Below are 18,291 nucleotides of genomic sequence, written 5' to 3'. Positions count from 1 at the left end.
TTTTCTATCACAGTTGATGTTGTACACTTATTCTGTCCCAGAAAAATAAGTATTTAAAGACCGATATTTTTTTGTGGCATTCATGTTCATGCAGTAAATTTCTCAGCACGATTGTAAACGCATGTCACATCCCATGTTTGGCACTAGGTGGCAGTACAGGACAAACTGTTGTCCTTTGTGTCCACTCCTGTCAGTGAAATGTCCAAAAAGCTGCACAGAGTGCCTCAATAAACATGGAAAGGTGAACAGAAGGGTGGCAGGAACATTTTCAACGAAGCTGCACTTTTAAAACGCTTTCATTGATAGTGAAATAAAGAGGCGCTGACTTGTCGTTGGAATATTAATGAATGAACCCCGCCCCCTCATTTGGATAAAAGTCACGAACGCCCACAGTCGTTGAGAGGATTATTGCCCCCACCCACCCCATCCCTCTTGTCATTTAGTTTCCTTGGATACTACAAATCAAAAGCGTCGCGCGCGCTGTCTTGTTAGCTCCCAATGAGAGGGCGCAGCCAGCGCTGTCGTCATCGGGAATGGGAGGAACCAGGGGAAGGAGCGGGAGGGAGGGAGGGAAGGAGGGGACCGTTGGTTTCTGATTGGCTGCTGCTCAGAATACGCTGCCATTGAGGATTTCAGCTTGTTCACGCCCTCCCTTATAAAAAGGGCGGCGCAGACGTCTTCGTCTTACACAGACGTGAAGTTAAACAAATCAACGCTATAGACCGTCGGTGTCTCTCGTCACCATAAATAAACAGAGAAGTTAGATTCACGGTATTCTGCTCAGCTGGCACTCGGTTTGAATTCATGTCTATATTTTCACCGCAGATATTCTGGTGAGTACTTCCACTTTGTTTTTGTTTTTTTGTTGTTTTTTTTAAAGACTTGTGCACATGTATCTCCAGAACACCCCCACCCCCCAATTCCTGGAATTGCAAAGCTCACAAAATTACCTAACATGAACTCTCTTAACGCTGCACGTATTCTGCTCGATTTCTACTTAACCTCCTAGGGCCTGGCATCAACATATGTGGACATGACGTTTTTGGTTGTCTAGTCCATACACTAAGTTTTGTTTCATGAGAACCTCCGGGTCTTAAGAGGTTAAGTGTACTTTTGAGGATGTTGAGCTCGCGATGCCCTTTAACACTGAAGATGCTGCATCTGGTGTGTGTGTGTGCGCGCGCGCTGCAGGTGCAACCCCCAGAGAAACTATTAGTACTGCCAATCAGTGCTTAAGAAGTATTTATCACAGGGAATAAGTCTGTTTGGGCTGCAACTTAACTTTAATGCACTTACAAGTTGGGGGGGATTTTACCGACTTATAAAAAATCAAGAAGTTGATATCAACCCTTTAAAAAATTGTAACCACATAAGGCTCTGCATTTGTCTGTTCTGCAAAAGTAACTAGTGGAAAAACCTCACTTATCTCAAAGACACTTCCTTTTGTTTCCTGCACTTTTTAAAAAGAAAAATTTAAAAAGCATAGCTACATACTTGTTATAGTCTGCACCCTGCATGTATTTCTGTGGCTCTTTGTCATCTGTGTGAACAGGAAGATGTAAATTCTTTTGCAACTGACACAATAGTTGGATATCAGCAGGCAAATGATGGGAACTGATTTGTTCCCAAGTCCTGCTATGCATGTTGAAAACTATTTAGATAAATGGTCTACATTTATATAGCGCTTTCCCATCTGCATCAGATGCACTTTACAATAATGCCTCACATTCACCCCGATGTGAGGGTACTGCTATGGTTTGCTTTTATACTGCACCTACAAGCTTCCTTTAAGGAGTCAAAATTGCATTCCACCTGTCACTAAAACACGTTTTTCATGAGTGTATTCCACTATTGTGTGCCCACTGAAAAGAAATCAGTGCTGTTACTAACTGATGTATCTTGTGGTTGTCACAAAAAGCTACTGATATTAATTGGTGCTTAAAAATTAGTATGAGTATAGATATTGCAGCAGTATCGATACAGCAGTGCTGCAACACAGCTTCAGCACCGCTGCAGACAGGCAGCCCCCTCCTCAGTATGGATGCACGCAATAACATATTTGAACACAGTTCAAATATGTTTACAAGGATGACACGTATAAGTAGTATGGGGGTATAGAGCATTTTCCTGGGTATTGGGTTTGAAATTCTTGTATTTTGACTACCTTAATGTAGTAGTACCTGTGCAGATGAGCAGTTCTAACTGGCAGAGGTGGGACAAAGTCACCAGCAAGTCATTCTCAAGTCATGAAGCGGCAAGTCTCAAGTCATAGTGACCACCAATTGTTTGCAAGCTGACTTGATGATTCATGACTTGACAGTGGCGTCGTTCCACCTATGCTAACTGGTTAGCAAACTAATGTGGACGTCCCAGCTTTTGAGTGAAAATGTTGCACTGTCACTGTGTAGACATGCAAGGAGTGCTGGAACCCCCCCAAAACACACCTACCTTACATGCATAATTGTCATGCTCTACTGACAGCTGACTAGCTGGACCAGATATGCTTGAAAGTTGAAGCACCACCTGCTTTAATCTGGCTTGGCTGTAATCAGATTTGTCTGGAGCATGTAGTGAAGAGACTCTACAGTAGTGTGGCACGAACTACACACCGGTTACAGGCAGGGTGCACAAACTCGAACACAGAATACAGTTTAAAAATGCAGCTCAGTTAATGTAATTGCAGTTGGAGTGTATGGTCCACTTGAGTTTTTTGCAAACCAAAACCAGACAGAATTACAGAACACTGCATACTTGCACCCTTGACTTGGTTGTCTGCCCCCACAACTTCTAATGTTTCTGTTGTGCTGTACTACACAGCTGAGTAGCAGTTGTATATTTTTGCTATGGTCTAGATGTTAATGGTGTATCTTCGTGTGACTCGCCTCAGAGTTTGAAGTATCGTTGAATTCAGTTTTTAAAGGTTTTAGGACACTATGACCTACAGCTATGTCGTAGTCAGTGACCCAGTTATTGTAATTTTGCTTATACACACTGCTGCAGTGGGTAGCTGAATGAAACAAGATGTGCTTGTAGCGCAGATATTCAGCTTTAATTCAAGGTGTTTAACAAATATTGCAATAATAATTTAGGATCTTTTTACATGCAGTGTCAGAGGTCATGAGTCAGTCATCACTCTTACAGCTGGTAGGCAGTTTGGAAAAACTGACTTTGTAAGGAGAATAGCAGGGGAAGACAGACACTCATGCCAACTATGAATTAAGGTTTAACGTGGCTGTGATCACTGATACAACAGGCAGACATTGCATTTTCTTCAGTCATGGCTTGATGCTGGGCTTTGAGGAAAGAAAACAAATGTAGTCTAGAGTCTTCAGCTGAAATTTAAAGTCCCTCTGTTCCACTCAAACACAAAGCTTTGTAACTGTCCTGTGTTTAGTTTGGTTCTAAACCTCACTTTATTCTTAGAATGAAGACATTATCTGAGCAGAGTCCGTTCGCTCGAGCCTCTATATTCTTGAAAAGATGACTTCAACGGCCGTGTGGACGTCTCCTTCTACATTAACCTGTAACTCGTGCATCCCCCCCACTTCCTCCTCATTGTGCTCCTTCATGTTTTATTAGGCTGATGTTCTGTTATTCTTTTCTGAGCAGGATGTTTATACAATCCCAACCAGAAATGACTGGCAGAGCTTGAGTGTTTAGCTTTCTATGCACCCTCCCTCAAAAAAATCATGTCCTCTGCTCAGGTCTTCACTGTCACTGTTCGCTGTTCATCCCTCTGTCCCCTCCTCTGCTGCTTCTTAGTGTTTTTGCCTCAAACAACTCGGTGATGAAATAAGCAGGAACAGGTCCAGCTGAAAGACCAACCCACCTACCATGTTAAACCTTAAAGCTACAGTATGTAGTATTTAGGGTCATTAGCCAAAACGGAATAAAGCATTGATAACAATCTGCTAATTTGTATACAGCTATCAGCAACAATGAATCTGTTCTCATAAGCTTACAATGAGCCCAATATGGGAGCTGGCCCCCTCATGAAGGCCGCTATGTTGTACTGCCATGTTGATACATTGTCCCAAAAGGGACATACTTTTAAAACGCATATCTCACGGAATGACAAATGCTGACAAAACTGGCATATTTTGGGTTGCAACAGGGCTTGTAAAAGGTTGTAACAGTTTTTTGGGGTCTTATACAGAATTTGTTGTTGCAAATAAATTTTGAACATGTTCAAAATTTCTTAGCGAATTCATTTTTTGACAAACGGTTGTAAAATGGCTTTAAGCTTTTTTTTTAAACAGTTGTAACATGTTGCTGAAGTTCTCTTTGGTTTGCAACCACTCTGACCCACAAAGTGTGCCTTTTCTCTACCCCCCTTAAAAAAAAAAGTTGTTCTTCCTCAAGGAAGCATTTGCCGCTCTGAGATATGGGCTTGATGTTTCACCTACAAACTTGGTAAATCCAAAAATCGCAATGTTAGTCAGCATTCACTGCTCACGCTATTCTAACATTTTGCAGCACAGCGGGAAGACTGGTTGCTAGCACAGCCTAACAACTTTGAGAACTGTCCATTTTGTGAAACGGAGGATCTTGCATACTGCTTATCAACCGAGAAGGCAACTGCATGAGAATCCTGTCAAAGATGTGAAAATATGACTGTGAAACAGAATCGTGGCAGTGGTGTAACACAATCTGCAATCTCACCACTAGATGGCACTAAATCCTACATACTGTAGTTTTAAACTTTTTTGTTTTTCAAAAGGCACTTTTGGATATCTGGTGACTATTTGCACAAACTGTGGCATGTTGCCTGACTGATGCAGTAAAGTGTTGGGTCAACCAGAAGTGTCTTGACACCCACCCTTCTTGTGACATCAAGGCCCCTGCGTTTAACTGTAGAAATGAGGGAAAACTGGCTAATGTAATACACTGTAGGGTTTAATGATCAGCTGCCTTGATTTAATACATGTTGCAGCATTCTCCTCCTCAGAATAGTCTCTTATTCTGCTTTTTGATTGAGGCCAGTGTTACTGCAGCGATCTGCGCCCCGACAGCAAGGGTTGTGTGAGTCATACATGGAGATAAAAACAACCGTGCGCTGAGAAATTCCAGTGGAGAATGTATTTCATGCAGCAGTAGCTGAGGTGAGGAAAATTCTGTCCGGCTTGTGAAACACTGCATAAAGGCCAAATGTAACATGAATGTAATTGTGGTCAAATGAAACTAGTGGTACAGGTTTAATCACTAGCATTGTTTATCATTCCGCTGTATCCTAAAATAACCAATCTTGTTTTAACACTCAAAGTAGGTCATGCGAAGCTTCTTCTCTCACCAAACAAAATAAACGCAAAACTATTGAATTGGATAATGTGAGGAAGTAGGTGAGTTTCTCATCATGCGCTGCATGACCTTTAGCCACAAAAACCCCAAGTCTGTTGCCGCTAACTGTGAGGCTCCAGCTATGAAGCATGAGACCACTCCATATCTCAACTCAAGAAGTCTTTATCAGATCTGGAACCTGCTACATGTCAGAAACATTGCATCACAATGCTGGACACTCAATGCAGTAAACACTGAAGAGGAAAAAAAGCCTGCTTGATCTGAAATGGAAAGTTTGGCTGAGCTTTGGAACAGAGTGCATTATGTTCCACCCCAGTCAAATACCACAACACGCCCCAAGCACACTCTCACAATGACTGTTCCCGTTTTTGTCGCTCGCACAAGTACACATGATCCTGTATTTAGAAATGGTCACCTCGTGCGAGCGGCGCAGTGACGCTGTCCAGCGCTGCACTTGCATCCTGACAGCAGAACAATAAACATATGGGGCGGCGTTAAACGCCATTAATCTGAGGTTGACTCTGCCTGTGCATGATGAATTGAAAGCTTTTTTCTGAATCTGTCCCTGACCTGTGCAATCATGACTTGCATTTTATTTGCCTTTCAGCTAATGAGTGTAACATCTGTTTTGCCCTGCAGCTTTGTTTGTACCCAGCCAAGTTATGACTGAGGTGATGATCAACAACACCCCAATTGAGGACATGAGGCTCAGCCCAAGCAAGGACAGACTCTCTTTCCAGGTAGTACACCGTGTACGCGCCTGAAAAATGACTGCATCCAGAACGGCTTCATAGAAATGCAGCCTTACCCTGAGTCTTGTGCTGTTTCTCAAATTCTACATCCCACTCTTTATCTAGTGCTGTTAATCTTTATATCTAGGTTTTTTGTTATCCTCCACCCCTCCCACATACATACAGGGATTTATGCATTTGTCAAATTACAAAGTTTTCTCCATAATTAAATTGTGCTCTTTAAACATAGTGCAGTATAATGTGAATTTAAATAGTGTTTCCATTCAAAATAATGGAATGTGCCAGTGTGGGCCCCAATGAATAGAACAAAACAAAATCATTTTCACAGCGCCCCCCCCCCCCCCCCAGTAAACTCAAGGGGGTGGATACAATTCATTTACATCCTTCATTAAGAAATACATGAGTGGTTCTGTATTGTATATTTGTCTAAAGTAGGTCACTAAAAGCTCTGGAGTTTCTGTGGATTTGTTTGGTGCACAATCGTGCAATCATGACAGGAAGAGGATTTATCTCACAAGAAAGAAGCGCAGTGCAAGCTACAACTTATCAAAAGGAACATGGTAGACTTGAGCCTAGATTAAGCTATTTCCTTGTAACAGTCCTTCTCTATTCCACTCTGTCATGAAGTTGGCTGTGTAACAGGCACCAGAACAAAGTGGTACTATGTACAGTCTGTCCAGTCTCAAATGGAGACGCCAGAGTCTCCATCAGAGTTGTCATGAGTGTTGTGATGCCTTTCTTGCACAGTTGCTGAGTTTTTTTTTTTTGTTTTTTGGGGGGGGGGGGGGGGGGTGCACTGGTATACTTTGTACTGAAACATAGGTGTCAGTGTTTCCAGGAAGTTCCAAGAGGGTGCAGAGTTTTTGCAACCATCCACTTCACCAGGTGATTTCAGTCATTAACTCATCTGATCAAAGTGATGCAAGTCATTGAAATCACCTGGTGGTGTGGGTTGTTACAGAAACCCTGTGCCCTCTTGGAACTTTCTGGAATCAGTTTGGCACATACTGGATGTATGTATCAAAGGGTACTCGTACTAATGCATCCCATTATTTTGGCTTTTTTTTAATGTAATGGTACCCATGGGCATGAAAACATGAGGTTATGGTGATCACACAGTAGATCCCAGTGACCTTAACTTTTCACCCACATGATTGACCTGCCAGTACAAAGCTGGAATCCACCTCCATATGTTTGCGCCACATTTGGGCCAAATTGGTCTGAAAATCAAATTCCTTAACATCTATCAAAATTCATTTTTGAAGGGCAATGTCGGCGTCAACCTTCATTAATGTATAAAGTTTGGTAGAACTCTATGAAAGGACCTGAACGGAGTCTGCCAACACAGGCAGATATGACCTCTGGCAAATTTGACCTTGCTTGGGAAATTCTAGCATCTTAATGACCTAATATCATGTTCTATAAAGCTAACAAAAGCAGTCATTTCATAACTGCATGAAAAGAATATGCAGATCTAATTGCTTAGACAGTAATGTCCATTAATTGCTGCACTGATTTAACTGGAATTGGAGCGTTAAGATGTTATGGCAAAAGAACAGAACATCACCTTTTGTAATTGAAAAAAAATGTTCCATTAAGTTTGCTCTCACACTTAAGCAGACAATGTTCATAGCAGCTGTGCTCTCCACATAATAAAGCATGCACACGTAAGCAGATGAGAGGGCTGGACTTGACAAGTCGTTTTCAGCAGCTTTGTTTTACACTCTTTACAAAAAGGGTCATCTGGGAAATGTACGCAATACTGTAACGTTGCAGTGTCGGTTATTGGCTGAAATAATACTAGGTTAATACTTAACCAGTCTCTCCTTTTTAAAAATGTGATGAAATGGAATAAGCAAAGATGATTTATGAATGGAAAGTCTTACTGGTGGGTGGGAGTTTCATAGTTCAGTGCATAAGATTGACTGTTTTCCTGTTTGCAGTACACTCACACCAAACACAGTAGCCTTCCCGTGCTGCAATTATGCAGAATTTTGCTCTGAGGCTGTACACTGACTGGGAGGAAAAGACTTGGTTTCCGTTCACCAACCTTCTTCTTAGATGAAGGTGGAAATGCAAAAATGCAGAGTGCCACTTCTCCACTACTTCAGTTTCCTCACTTGGGCTTTTTGCCCAAAGTCAATCATTTCTCAGAAGCACTGCACAAAGCGTTGATGTTCCCACTAATCATTTTCTCCATTACAGTTAACACAGGCCTTTGAAATGCATTTCTGACCGTGATGTTCCTGCAGCTATAAAAAGACTAAGTTATCACAGTGAAGGATGAGCGCATTCACACTGAATTGCCATCTTGATGAGCGGTGTCATAATTCTGGCTCAGAGCATGTCCACACCCCAGGAGAACTCAAAATAGCCAGTATTGTGCCTGCCTGATACGTCATCTCTTCCTGACACTGGAAGAGAAATTACTTCTGACGTGATGGCTTGGGGTCCAATGCCAAGGTCACTTGCTGCACGGATCCTGACACACAGTGAGTAACAGCAGCGACTACAACGGCAGCCTTTTTTTTTTTTTTTTTTTTTTTTTTTTTTTTAAGCCATGAGCTGAAACGGAACAGATTGTGCACCAGGAGCTCTAAATTCAGATGGTCTGAAAATGCAAAAACATTCTTGCAGTCTGTTAGTCTCACATTTGCAACGCTTGGTTCTAATGCTGTTCCCCCCACCCCCCCCCCCTTTATTTGTCATTCATCTATTTTGGAATTCACAATTTGGACACAGCTGGATCCTATCTGTCTCTTCCTCTCTGTTCATCTCTGGCTGTTTCCTGCCTCCATTTAATGCTTTTCTTTCAGCTGGGCTCTGAGGAGACAGCTCCTCCTCCCCCCATGTCTTGGAGTGAAATATGCAGGTCTAAAAATATTCAGCCACTTTTTCCAAACAGTGCAAAAAAGAGAAAAAAAATGCTGTTCTTGGACGAGGAGTTGGGGGGGATTTTTCTGTATCCTGAGAACAGAGAATCTGAGGTTGATGTCCAGTCTCTGACATGGAATGCATGTGATCTTTCTAATCTGTCATGCCCTTCACTTTAGATCCAACAATTTCAGAGGGGAGTTGTGATTGTTAGCAAACAGCTGTCTGGATTTGTTGCACAGTTGTGGTTTTCCAACTTCCATCCCACTGGGAGGACTGAAAGGTTTGATGCTAAACAGCCTGACCTTTTACCCTCTCATGGACTGATGTTGGTGCTAGGAAGCTTAGGAATAACCGGCATGGTGTTGGATCAGGTCACTCAGGAGCTGCTCAGCACATTCATTACCTTACACAGCAAGTGGATTCACCACAATGCAGCAGTGCTGGTCTCAGCAACACACAGCCGCTGATGCAACTCATCTGTGAGCGAGCGTGTAAAAGGCTTTGTTGCTACAGGAATGTGACATGGCTGGCAGCAGTTATGCCACTGGGAGTTTTGAGGAACCACTTCCCATCATGGATGTTTAGTCTTCCCATCACTTCCAGTCATGGTTGTTTAGCCTTGCAGAGGTGCCTGCAACACTTCTGCAAAGCTCAATACTAAGTTCTGGGATCTCTGCATCACCCATACACTTAAAGGTAAAAAGCTGCTCACCTTGTCAGCAGGTTAATGTGCTGTAGGTTATCAGCTGTGATGGCATATTGAAGTTTCAATACAAGTGTGAAGGAGGTGCACTGTAACCTGTTTCTGTGCCTGTTGATTTACATGGAAGGAACCAGATATTTGCCACCCTAGTACTTTTTGAGAGGCGGTGCTTAATTTTCTCTACTCAACTGCATGGGCATGTCTCTGAGCAGAAGGCCATCCAGGGCGGTGTTCATGACATAATGTTCACACCACCTGTTGTAGTTGGTTAGAATTTCAAACTATTTTGTGGCATTTGTGCTCATGTAACCCAGATATCAACCTCTGTGCAAAAATTGAAGGCTAACCTTAAACTATGAAAAGCAGCTAAATGAGTACAGCGTGACCACGTCATCTTAATATATTGGTGAGATTGTTTTTTAAAAAGAACTTATGAGAATTGCATTCAATCACATTACAAGTCTTCCAGTGAATAATAGTATCTTAATCAAAACATTATTTAGGGTATGCTCCTTTGTCTACATCTGGAGTTGGTCCCCAGGTGCCAGGCTGTGGCTGCCCACTGCTCCTAGTGGTTGGATTGTCTAACTGTAATTAGGATGGGTTAAATGCAGAGGACAAATTTTGTTGTATGTATATATGTACAATGACTAAGATTATGTTCTATTAATCCAATTTGCTTCATTTGAAAAACAAATTACAAAAACTTTAATATATAAATTTCAAATTTAATTTGTTTATATATTGCCAAATCATGAGTCTCCCCAAGGTGCTTTACAAGGGCAAGGTCTAACCTTACCAACCATGCTGAGCAATCAGGGAGGTGACTGTGGTAAAGGAAAAACTCCCTCTGTAATTTGAGGAAGAAAACTCAAGCAGACCAGACTCAGTGGGGGGGGGGGGGCGGGGGCAAACTGCTTAGTTCATACTAACAAAGATCAAGAATTCTCAGACATGCATAACAAGAACAAAAAATGTTTAGCTATCAAGAGGGAGGAATATCAAATACTTTTTTAAAATCAAAATTCTTAGGTGCCCAAAACTATTTCAGGCTTAAATCTTGCATGTAGCAGGAGGTTTTCTGGATTCTCACGTATAACACTGGTACTCTAAGGATGTTCAGTATGAAAACTAAACCCTACTTCTGGATGTGATTCATACCATTATTTTTGTCTGGTGTTGCTATGTTGACATGCTGTGTTGAACTGACTGGCCATATCAAAGAAAACAAAGCACTGTTTGCATGATCAATGAGTGTGAACGTGCATACAGAACTGATATGTAGTTTATCCATATGACAACTTGCCACATACACTAATTAATAAATAAATGTGTTGCACAGACGTTACAATGACGTTGTAGCAATGTCAATTTGTAGACTCCCCACAATGTTGCTACGTTGTCAGCAACACTGCATTTATGTTACCTAGGATGACCTCTTTAATGCTTATAACTACACTCAACAAAAATATAAACGCAGCACTTTTGGTTTTGCTCCCATTTTGTATGAGATGAACTTAAAGATCTAAAACTTTTTCCACATACACAATATCACCATTTCCCTCAAATTGTTCACAAACCAGTCTAAATCTGTTAGTGAGCACTTCTTTGCTGAGATAATCCATCCCACCTCACAGGTGTGCCATACCAAGATGCTGATTAGACACCATGATTAGTGCACAGGTGTGCCTTAGACTGCCCACAATAAAAGGCCACTCTGAAAGGTGCAGTTTTGTTTTATTGGGGGGGGATACCAGTCAGTATCTGGTGTGACCACCATTTGCCTCATGCAGTGCGACACATCTCCTTCGCATAGAGTTGATCAGGTTGTCAATTGTGGCCTGTGGAATGTTGGTCCACTCTTCAATGGCTGTGCGAAGTTGCTGGATATTGGCAGGAACTGGTACATGCTGTCATATACGCCGGTCCAGAGCATCCCAAACATGCTCAATGGGTGACATGTCCGGTGAGTATGCCGGCCATGCAAGAACTGGGACATTTTCAGCTTCCAAGAATTGTGTACAGATCCTTGCAACATGGGGCCGTGCATTATCCTGCAACATGAGGTGATGTTCTTGGATGTATGGCACAACAATGGGCCTCAGGATCTCGTCACGGTATCTGTGCATTCAAAATGCCATCAATAAAATGTACCTGTGTTCTTCGTCCATAACAGACGCCTGCCCATACCATAACCCCACCACCACCCTGGGCCACTCGATCCACAACATTAGAAAACTGCTCACCCACACGACGCCACACACGCTGTCTGTCATCTGCCCTGGACAGTGTGAACCGGGATTCATCCGTGAAGAGAACACCTCTCCAACATGCCAAACGCCAGCGAATGTGAGCCTTTGCCCACGAACTGGAGTCAGGTCGAGACCCCGATGAGGACGACGAGCATGCAGATGAGCTTCCCTGAGACGGTTTCTGACAGTTTGTGCAGAAATTCTTTGGTTATGCAAACCGATTGTTTCAGCAGCTGTCCGAGTGGCTGGTCTCAGACGATCTTGGAGGTGAACATGCTGGATGTGGAGGTCCTGGGCTGGTGTGGTTACACGTGGTCTGAGGTTGTGAGGCTGGTTGGATGTACTGCCAAATTCTCTGAAACGCCTTTGGAGACGGCTTATGGTAGAGAAATGAACATTCAATACACGAGCAACAGCTCTGGTTGACATTCCTGCTGTCAGCATGCCAATTGCAAGCTCCCTCAAATCTTGCGACATCTGTGGCATTGTGCTGTGTGATAAAACTGCACCTTTCAGAGTGGACTTTTATTGTGGGCAGTCTAAGGCACACCTGTGCACTAATCAGCATCTTGATATGGTACACCTGTGAGGTGGGATGGATTATCTCAGCAAAGGAGAAGTGCTCACTATCACAGATTTAGACTGGTTTGTGAACAATATTTGAGGGAAATGGTGATTTTGTGTATGTGGAAAGTTTTAGAGCTTTTGAGTTCGTCTCATACAAAATAGGAGCAAAACCAAAAGTGTTGCGTTTATATTTTTGAGTGTATAATCACAAATGGCTATGATTCTACAGTTCAGTTCAAAGTTGTATGGCCGCTCTGGTAACCCTTCTCATTTTCTTTAGATCTTCCCCGACCCCTCAGACTTTGATCGCTGCTGTAAGCTGAAAGATCGCCTGCCCTCCATCGTGGTCGAGCCAACAGACGGAGAGGTGGAGAGCGGGGAGCTGCGTTGGCCTCCAGAGGAGTTTCTGGTCAGTGAGGAGGAGGAGGAGGATGATGATGATGAAGTGGTGCAAAATGGCAGTATCCAAAATGAACAGCCAGTGCAGAATTCTCAGCACTAGGAGCGGCTGGAGTTCTACATCCTCCTGGTCCGGTTCAACTGTTCCCTGAACTGGTTCTCATGCACCTGAGCACTCAGACTTAACTGACAGGCACATGTTTAGTAATGCCACTTTGATTTTCTTCAACACCAAAGCATCGCTCCCGTAAGACGAGAAATCCCACTTTTTCTACAAGACAAACTGTCCTCTTGCATTGAAACCATCATAGACCGACTTCCTCCATGCCTCCATCATGTGTCTCTCAACCCACAATGGACTGTCCTGTTGGACAGCAACAGCAGCTTGGTGGCTCCATGGACAGCTCTAATCCTACAGGGGGCAACTATTGCGCTGCACTTTACTCCACAAATGGCAGGCTTCATGACCCCAGAGACTTCTGACACATGCATGTCCAGAAAGTTTGTCGTACCTGTGGAGATTGTCTGCCATACACTGTCCAACTTGTTAGTTATGATTGCCACTGCAATCTATCTGTTCAGAGAAGTGCATTTTTTTATCTCAATTGTGGTGTTTTTGATGAGCATAAAAATTTGTCTGAAGGACACTCTGGAAATATGTTGGAAGTAAAGAAATGTACCAGCATGCACTGCTGTGTTCAGTATGTAGCAAATCTGTACAAAGTGACAGTACCATAACTAATCCTTAAATCACTCTGGCTATTGAGCAGTTTAAGAAGATGAGATTAAATCAATTACATGGCAACAAATCTCCACTAAAATGGTGACACCAGATTTTTTTTTTTTTTTTTTTTTTTTTTTTTTTTAACTAGTTAGTTTTCTTGGAGTTGGTGTTACACTGAACATCATTTGTTCAGTTTTTGGGTTCTTTCACACAACCCTGTTTGGACTGGTCTATTTCTGATCTGGCTTGTTTGGGGAGGTGTGAGTGTGCTTTTGAACTCTGAAAGATGGGCCTCCAGAAACCTGGGCCTCGATCCAGTTCCAACTAAGAATACAGACCAAATACTTGACCAATATTTTAATTTCTTCATGCTTCTCATGAAGACACTACAGAGTGAGTTGTTGACACACTTGTTCATCTTCAACCACTTAGTCCAATTAAGGGTTGCAGGGGTTGGGGCTGGAGCCTATCTCTGCAGTCATGGAGCATGAGGTGGGGTACACCCTGGACAGGATGCCAGTCTATCACAGGGCCCCATATAGAAAAGCACATTTACACACATCTACAGACAACTTAGTTTCCAACCCACCTAACCTTTTAGTTAGGTGGATACAGTGCCTGTTAAAATGTGGCACTGCACAATTTGTAATAGGTCTTAAACTCATTTAAAAAGGGAAGTTATGAAGGTTTTTGGCAAACTGCTGGCAAAGAAGCACTTTAACTGAAGTAATATTGCATTGAAAGGCCATAGCTAAATGCTATGCTACCAGCAGTTACACTGCTCCAAGAATAAGTATTTCCTTCATATGGGTGATGCTGGTGCACCATGTGGCGACTAACAATGCATTGCAATTTGGTTGCAAAGTCTGACGTCACGTGATAAAGCTCCTTCCGGACTGAAAGAAAACATGCGTTTTTCTCTGCACTCATTGGTTCTGGCGGTGCAGTGTAAACGGGGAAGGAATGTCAGTGGTGTGTGCACAAATCGACCTGAAACTTCACCTGATTTCTCTCTATAGGTTTCCGAATAATGGCAAAGAAAAAAGTAGATGGCTACGGCTAAGGTAAATAAACACGACTATTAGACATGTTACTGCCAAGTGGACCCAACAGATAATGTAACCTTTGCAAAAGTATTTAATTTAGATCAGTGATTGCAAGTGGGACAGGTATTAAGAATCTATAAATTATTCATTACACATTGTGCTGGAGCTAGCTGGTGGCCAGATAACAGCTCTGGCCACTTACAATGATGAAAACACATTTGTTTTTGTCTTGGGAACGCTCTGCTGAGGAAATGAGATTATGCCGGCTATTTACCCAGACTGACAACAAATATGATAAAAGTACTTTTATGCACTTTTTGAGGCATTTTGTGAATGCAGAAACATGTGATCCTGTTTTATTAAACAAATGCCCCCTTGTGCACGCTCTGCTGTGGGAAAACGAGTAGCTGCCTAATCAGTGGGTCAGTCTGACGATTTAGCCAGACTTACAATTATAAGTACTTTTATGCTTTTTTTTTTGTGGTTTCTTGAATTTTGTGAAGGTAGAAATGCACTCCAACCTGAAAAAAACACGCTTCTGTGACATAAACATAATGCACCCTCATCTGTGGCATTTAATGGCATCTGGCATCCTGTACCATTTGCAACATTTACAGACAGAAAAGTTTGTCAACGTAAACAAAGTGACCGGCTCAGCCATCGCTGTAGAGAAACCCATGTGCGTAGTTTTGTTTGGGACCGGAAAGAGATTTATCATGATGCGTTACATCACGGCTTTGCAACCAAATACCATAACTTGCAGGTTTAGTTTAAAAATGTAAAATTGCTCTTTTGCAGAACTTTGACTATCTTGAATTCTGTCAGACATTGTACAATATCATTATACCCATAAAGTAAAAGCTTCAGCAATAGAACTACTCTCATATGAACTTAATGTTGGATTAGTCGTACTACTGCAACAAATTAATGCTCTTGGGTTCTGCCGTAGCCACACAAAGCGTCAGAGCACCACACGTGGTTGTAGAGAACATACTTATTTTGTTCCCAAATACCACTTGGGATACAAATGTCCTACCTATAGCGATGTCTATATAAAAGTCACTTGTGCAAAGCTAGCTGATAAACACTGTATGTCTAAAGTGCTTCAGCACTTTATTCTCTGCATACACACATCAGTCATGAAAGGTGCTCAGCTGCACACAGGAACAAATTGAAGATTAAGGCCCTTGTCCAAGAGATCTTGTTTGTTTCCCTGTCTGATTGGGAATCGATCAGAGGACCTTATCACAAGCCCACCACTTTATTCTCTAATGCTTGCAATGGGCCTGATCTTTTGATTAAAGTTGAACAGGCTTCTGAAGATGCTGCTTGGTTAGAAATGACTGCATTTCTGTTTCTAATGAAATGACTATTACATGTGTTCTAATGCTTGGAAATACTGCTGGCTGAAACCAAACTAAGAAAAGTACAACATCCAGGACCAAGTGAGCCACTGGTGTTAAGGTGTGCTTCAAGAACAAACCAAACAGGTAGTATGCCAACTGCAGTGAGCCCATTTAAGCTGGCATCTCACTGGTCAAAAGCACCATGGCAACATAATGATGTATGGTATCAATTTCTAGAGAACTTTCAACACTGCGTTTTGTGAAAAGTAACGTTAAAAACCTGCTTAGATGCATAAATCCTTCGTTCCAGTGCACCAACCCCTGAGGCCTTGTTGCGTTTCTTTTGTAGTTTTATTGTGGGTTTAGCTTGTGTTCCAAAGCTGAGCACATCTGAAAATTAAATCTGACTGTCCTTTGTAATCTTCCTGTTTTAAACGGCTATACTTTGAGACAAAGTTGAGGTCTGCAGCGTCCGACTCACAAATGAGGACTAAAGCAATATTTGAAAGTTACTTCACCACAGCAAACCAGTTGTTCAGTCTGACAAGATGATTGAAAGTTTTTAAAATTGATGTTGCTCATTTTATGTGTGTACTCTGTTCTTGGTGTAATGGCAGTTATAGTATTTGTCTGTATGCAATCTCACAAACACTTCCCATTATGTCACCACTTATCCTTCGATTCATGAACGCTTCATTTGTGTGTGTGTGTGTATATGGTGATATTATTGAACAAGCATTGTTGATTTTGTAATTTCTCATTTTCGTGGCATTAGGGCTGTGTACAGAGCATCTTTCTTACCTACTGGTACCACTAAGTTTTCCGAAAGCTCAGGGAGATTAGCCGCCATCATTTCTTTTTTTTTTTTTTTTGAATACCACTTTCTCTGATAATGCCAGAGGCTGTAAATAAACATCTGAATTTGCTACCTAACTGCGTGACTCATTTTACTGTGAGTTCCACCGAGTTATCTCTAAAGAGGATTATTTTGGAAACATTTTCAACACCGCTCTGTTTACTTTCATTTTCCTCTGTGTAAACTTTTTTTTTTTATAAACCTCACCTGCGGTGGTTAGAGACGCTGTATTACTTCCTGCGAACACGAGCTCACTCAACATACAAATGCACATACTGCACTGAAGTCGAGCCGCACGCTGCTTCCTGTCTTTAACCTGCAAACATTCTGGCTCCTACAGTCGAAACTAAACTTCATTCCTGTGCTTTGCTGTGCAGAGAACTTTTCATTTTTTTTGTTGTACCTCCCCCCATCCACCCAAAAGTTTTCTCTTATAGATTACAAGATGTTTGCAGTATGCTGCAGGAGCTACAGAAATGAGGTCAGTCCATGTGTGCATCCATCTGTGTGCCTGTGGTCTTCACTACACAATTACTTGAAATTGAATTGTTGCAGATACAAGATACTAGACATATAAGCACATCTCAAAACCTTTAAGGGGTTCAAAGGGCAATGAACTACTTTTTCTTGGTCAAATCGGGAAGCATTTCGCTATCCCAGTGCCCAAATACCTATCTCTAAACTCTACAGTACCAATGCAAGCAACAGGTTTTTCAGTGCATATTTTTTTTTTTTTTTTTTTTTTGGTTCTGCCCCTTGATCCGGCTCCACCACAGATCCTATCCAAGTTTAGGTCAGGCCTAATGCTTTCATTTCTTTGATTCAACTCTGGTTTTCCACACCAACCTCCCCCCCAACTCTTTCATGAATAGTAGCACCCTTTTTTCCAATCATTTTTACAAAATCTTTTTGTACAGTTGCCATCCCCAGCTAGAGCTTATCTATATTATAATAGCCAAGTGACCTATGACCTATATGTGTGCGTGCATATGTATGGCTTCGATCACACAGAAACAGAGCTGACATTTTCCAATTTCTAAAGTTGATAGGACAAATATTTTTGGAGAAATTACCCATTTTAGTTGACATTAAACAATGGATGTTGTACTGCAATGCATCATTGAAGTTAGGGTTTTAAATGTTGTTGTGGTTGATGTTGGTTTAACAGTGTTAGTGTTACTGATTTATTGTGGTTTTTGTACTTCATTTGGTTTAATCAGGTTAGTTTAGTGCTGGTACCATAAGAGAGACGTGTATTGCGTTTGATTTCTTCCACCACATCTCTGTCTGTGTCTAAAATTAGAAGCACCTGCTTGTGGCAGAATGCGGAACACTCAAAAAGTTCTCTATTCGTGTGTGCAGACAAACTGGAGAGCTGACATTTCCCGTTTGGCATGCTTATGTATTTTGGGTCAAGGAGGAATGCTGCCAAAATGGAACATTAATAGAACTAATATTTTTGGAAAAGCTA

The 18,291-nt window shown here is 41.9% G+C and overlaps 1 protein-coding gene across 2 annotated transcripts; it reads left to right on the top strand.

Annotated features, from left to right (window-relative positions):
- Positions 1 to 660: 660 nt before the first annotated feature.
- Positions 661 to 13,561, top strand: lbh (LBH regulator of WNT signaling pathway). 2 transcript variants are annotated; one of them, XM_034195418.1, is made up of 4 exons: positions 661 to 833; positions 1,970 to 1,971; positions 5,938 to 6,038; positions 12,730 to 13,561. In XM_034195418.1, exons 1-4 carry the CDS (start codon positions 805 to 807, stop codon positions 12,949 to 12,951), a joined length of 354 nt encoding a protein of 117 aa, XP_034051309.1. In that variant the 5' UTR covers positions 661 to 804; the 3' UTR covers positions 12,952 to 13,561. The 2 variants fall into 2 exon arrangements, with proteins under 2 accessions (XP_034051309.1, XP_034051310.1); XM_034195419.1 differs by lacking the exon at positions 1,970 to 1,971 and having other exon boundaries at positions 677 to 833.
- Positions 13,562 to 18,291: the final 4,730 nt, after the last annotated feature.

Source organism: Thalassophryne amazonica, chromosome 19, assembly GCF_902500255.1.
Source record: "Thalassophryne amazonica chromosome 19, fThaAma1.1, whole genome shotgun sequence".
Classification (NCBI taxonomy): domain Eukaryota; kingdom Metazoa; phylum Chordata; class Actinopteri; order Batrachoidiformes; family Batrachoididae; genus Thalassophryne; species Thalassophryne amazonica.
The sequence above is the reverse complement of the archived record's forward strand: the minus strand, read 5'-3'. Positions and strand labels throughout refer to the sequence as shown.

What these genes read in the sequence shown, in the direction of transcription:
- lbh (XM_034195418.1), top strand. Translation starts at nt 805, where the DNA reads ATGTCTATATTTTCACCGCAGATATTCTG. An exon ending in AGGACAGACTCTCTTTCCAG is followed by an intron (nt 6,039 to 12,729) that starts GTAGTACACCGT and finishes CATTTTCTTTAG; the next exon opens with ATCTTCCCCGACCCCTCAGA.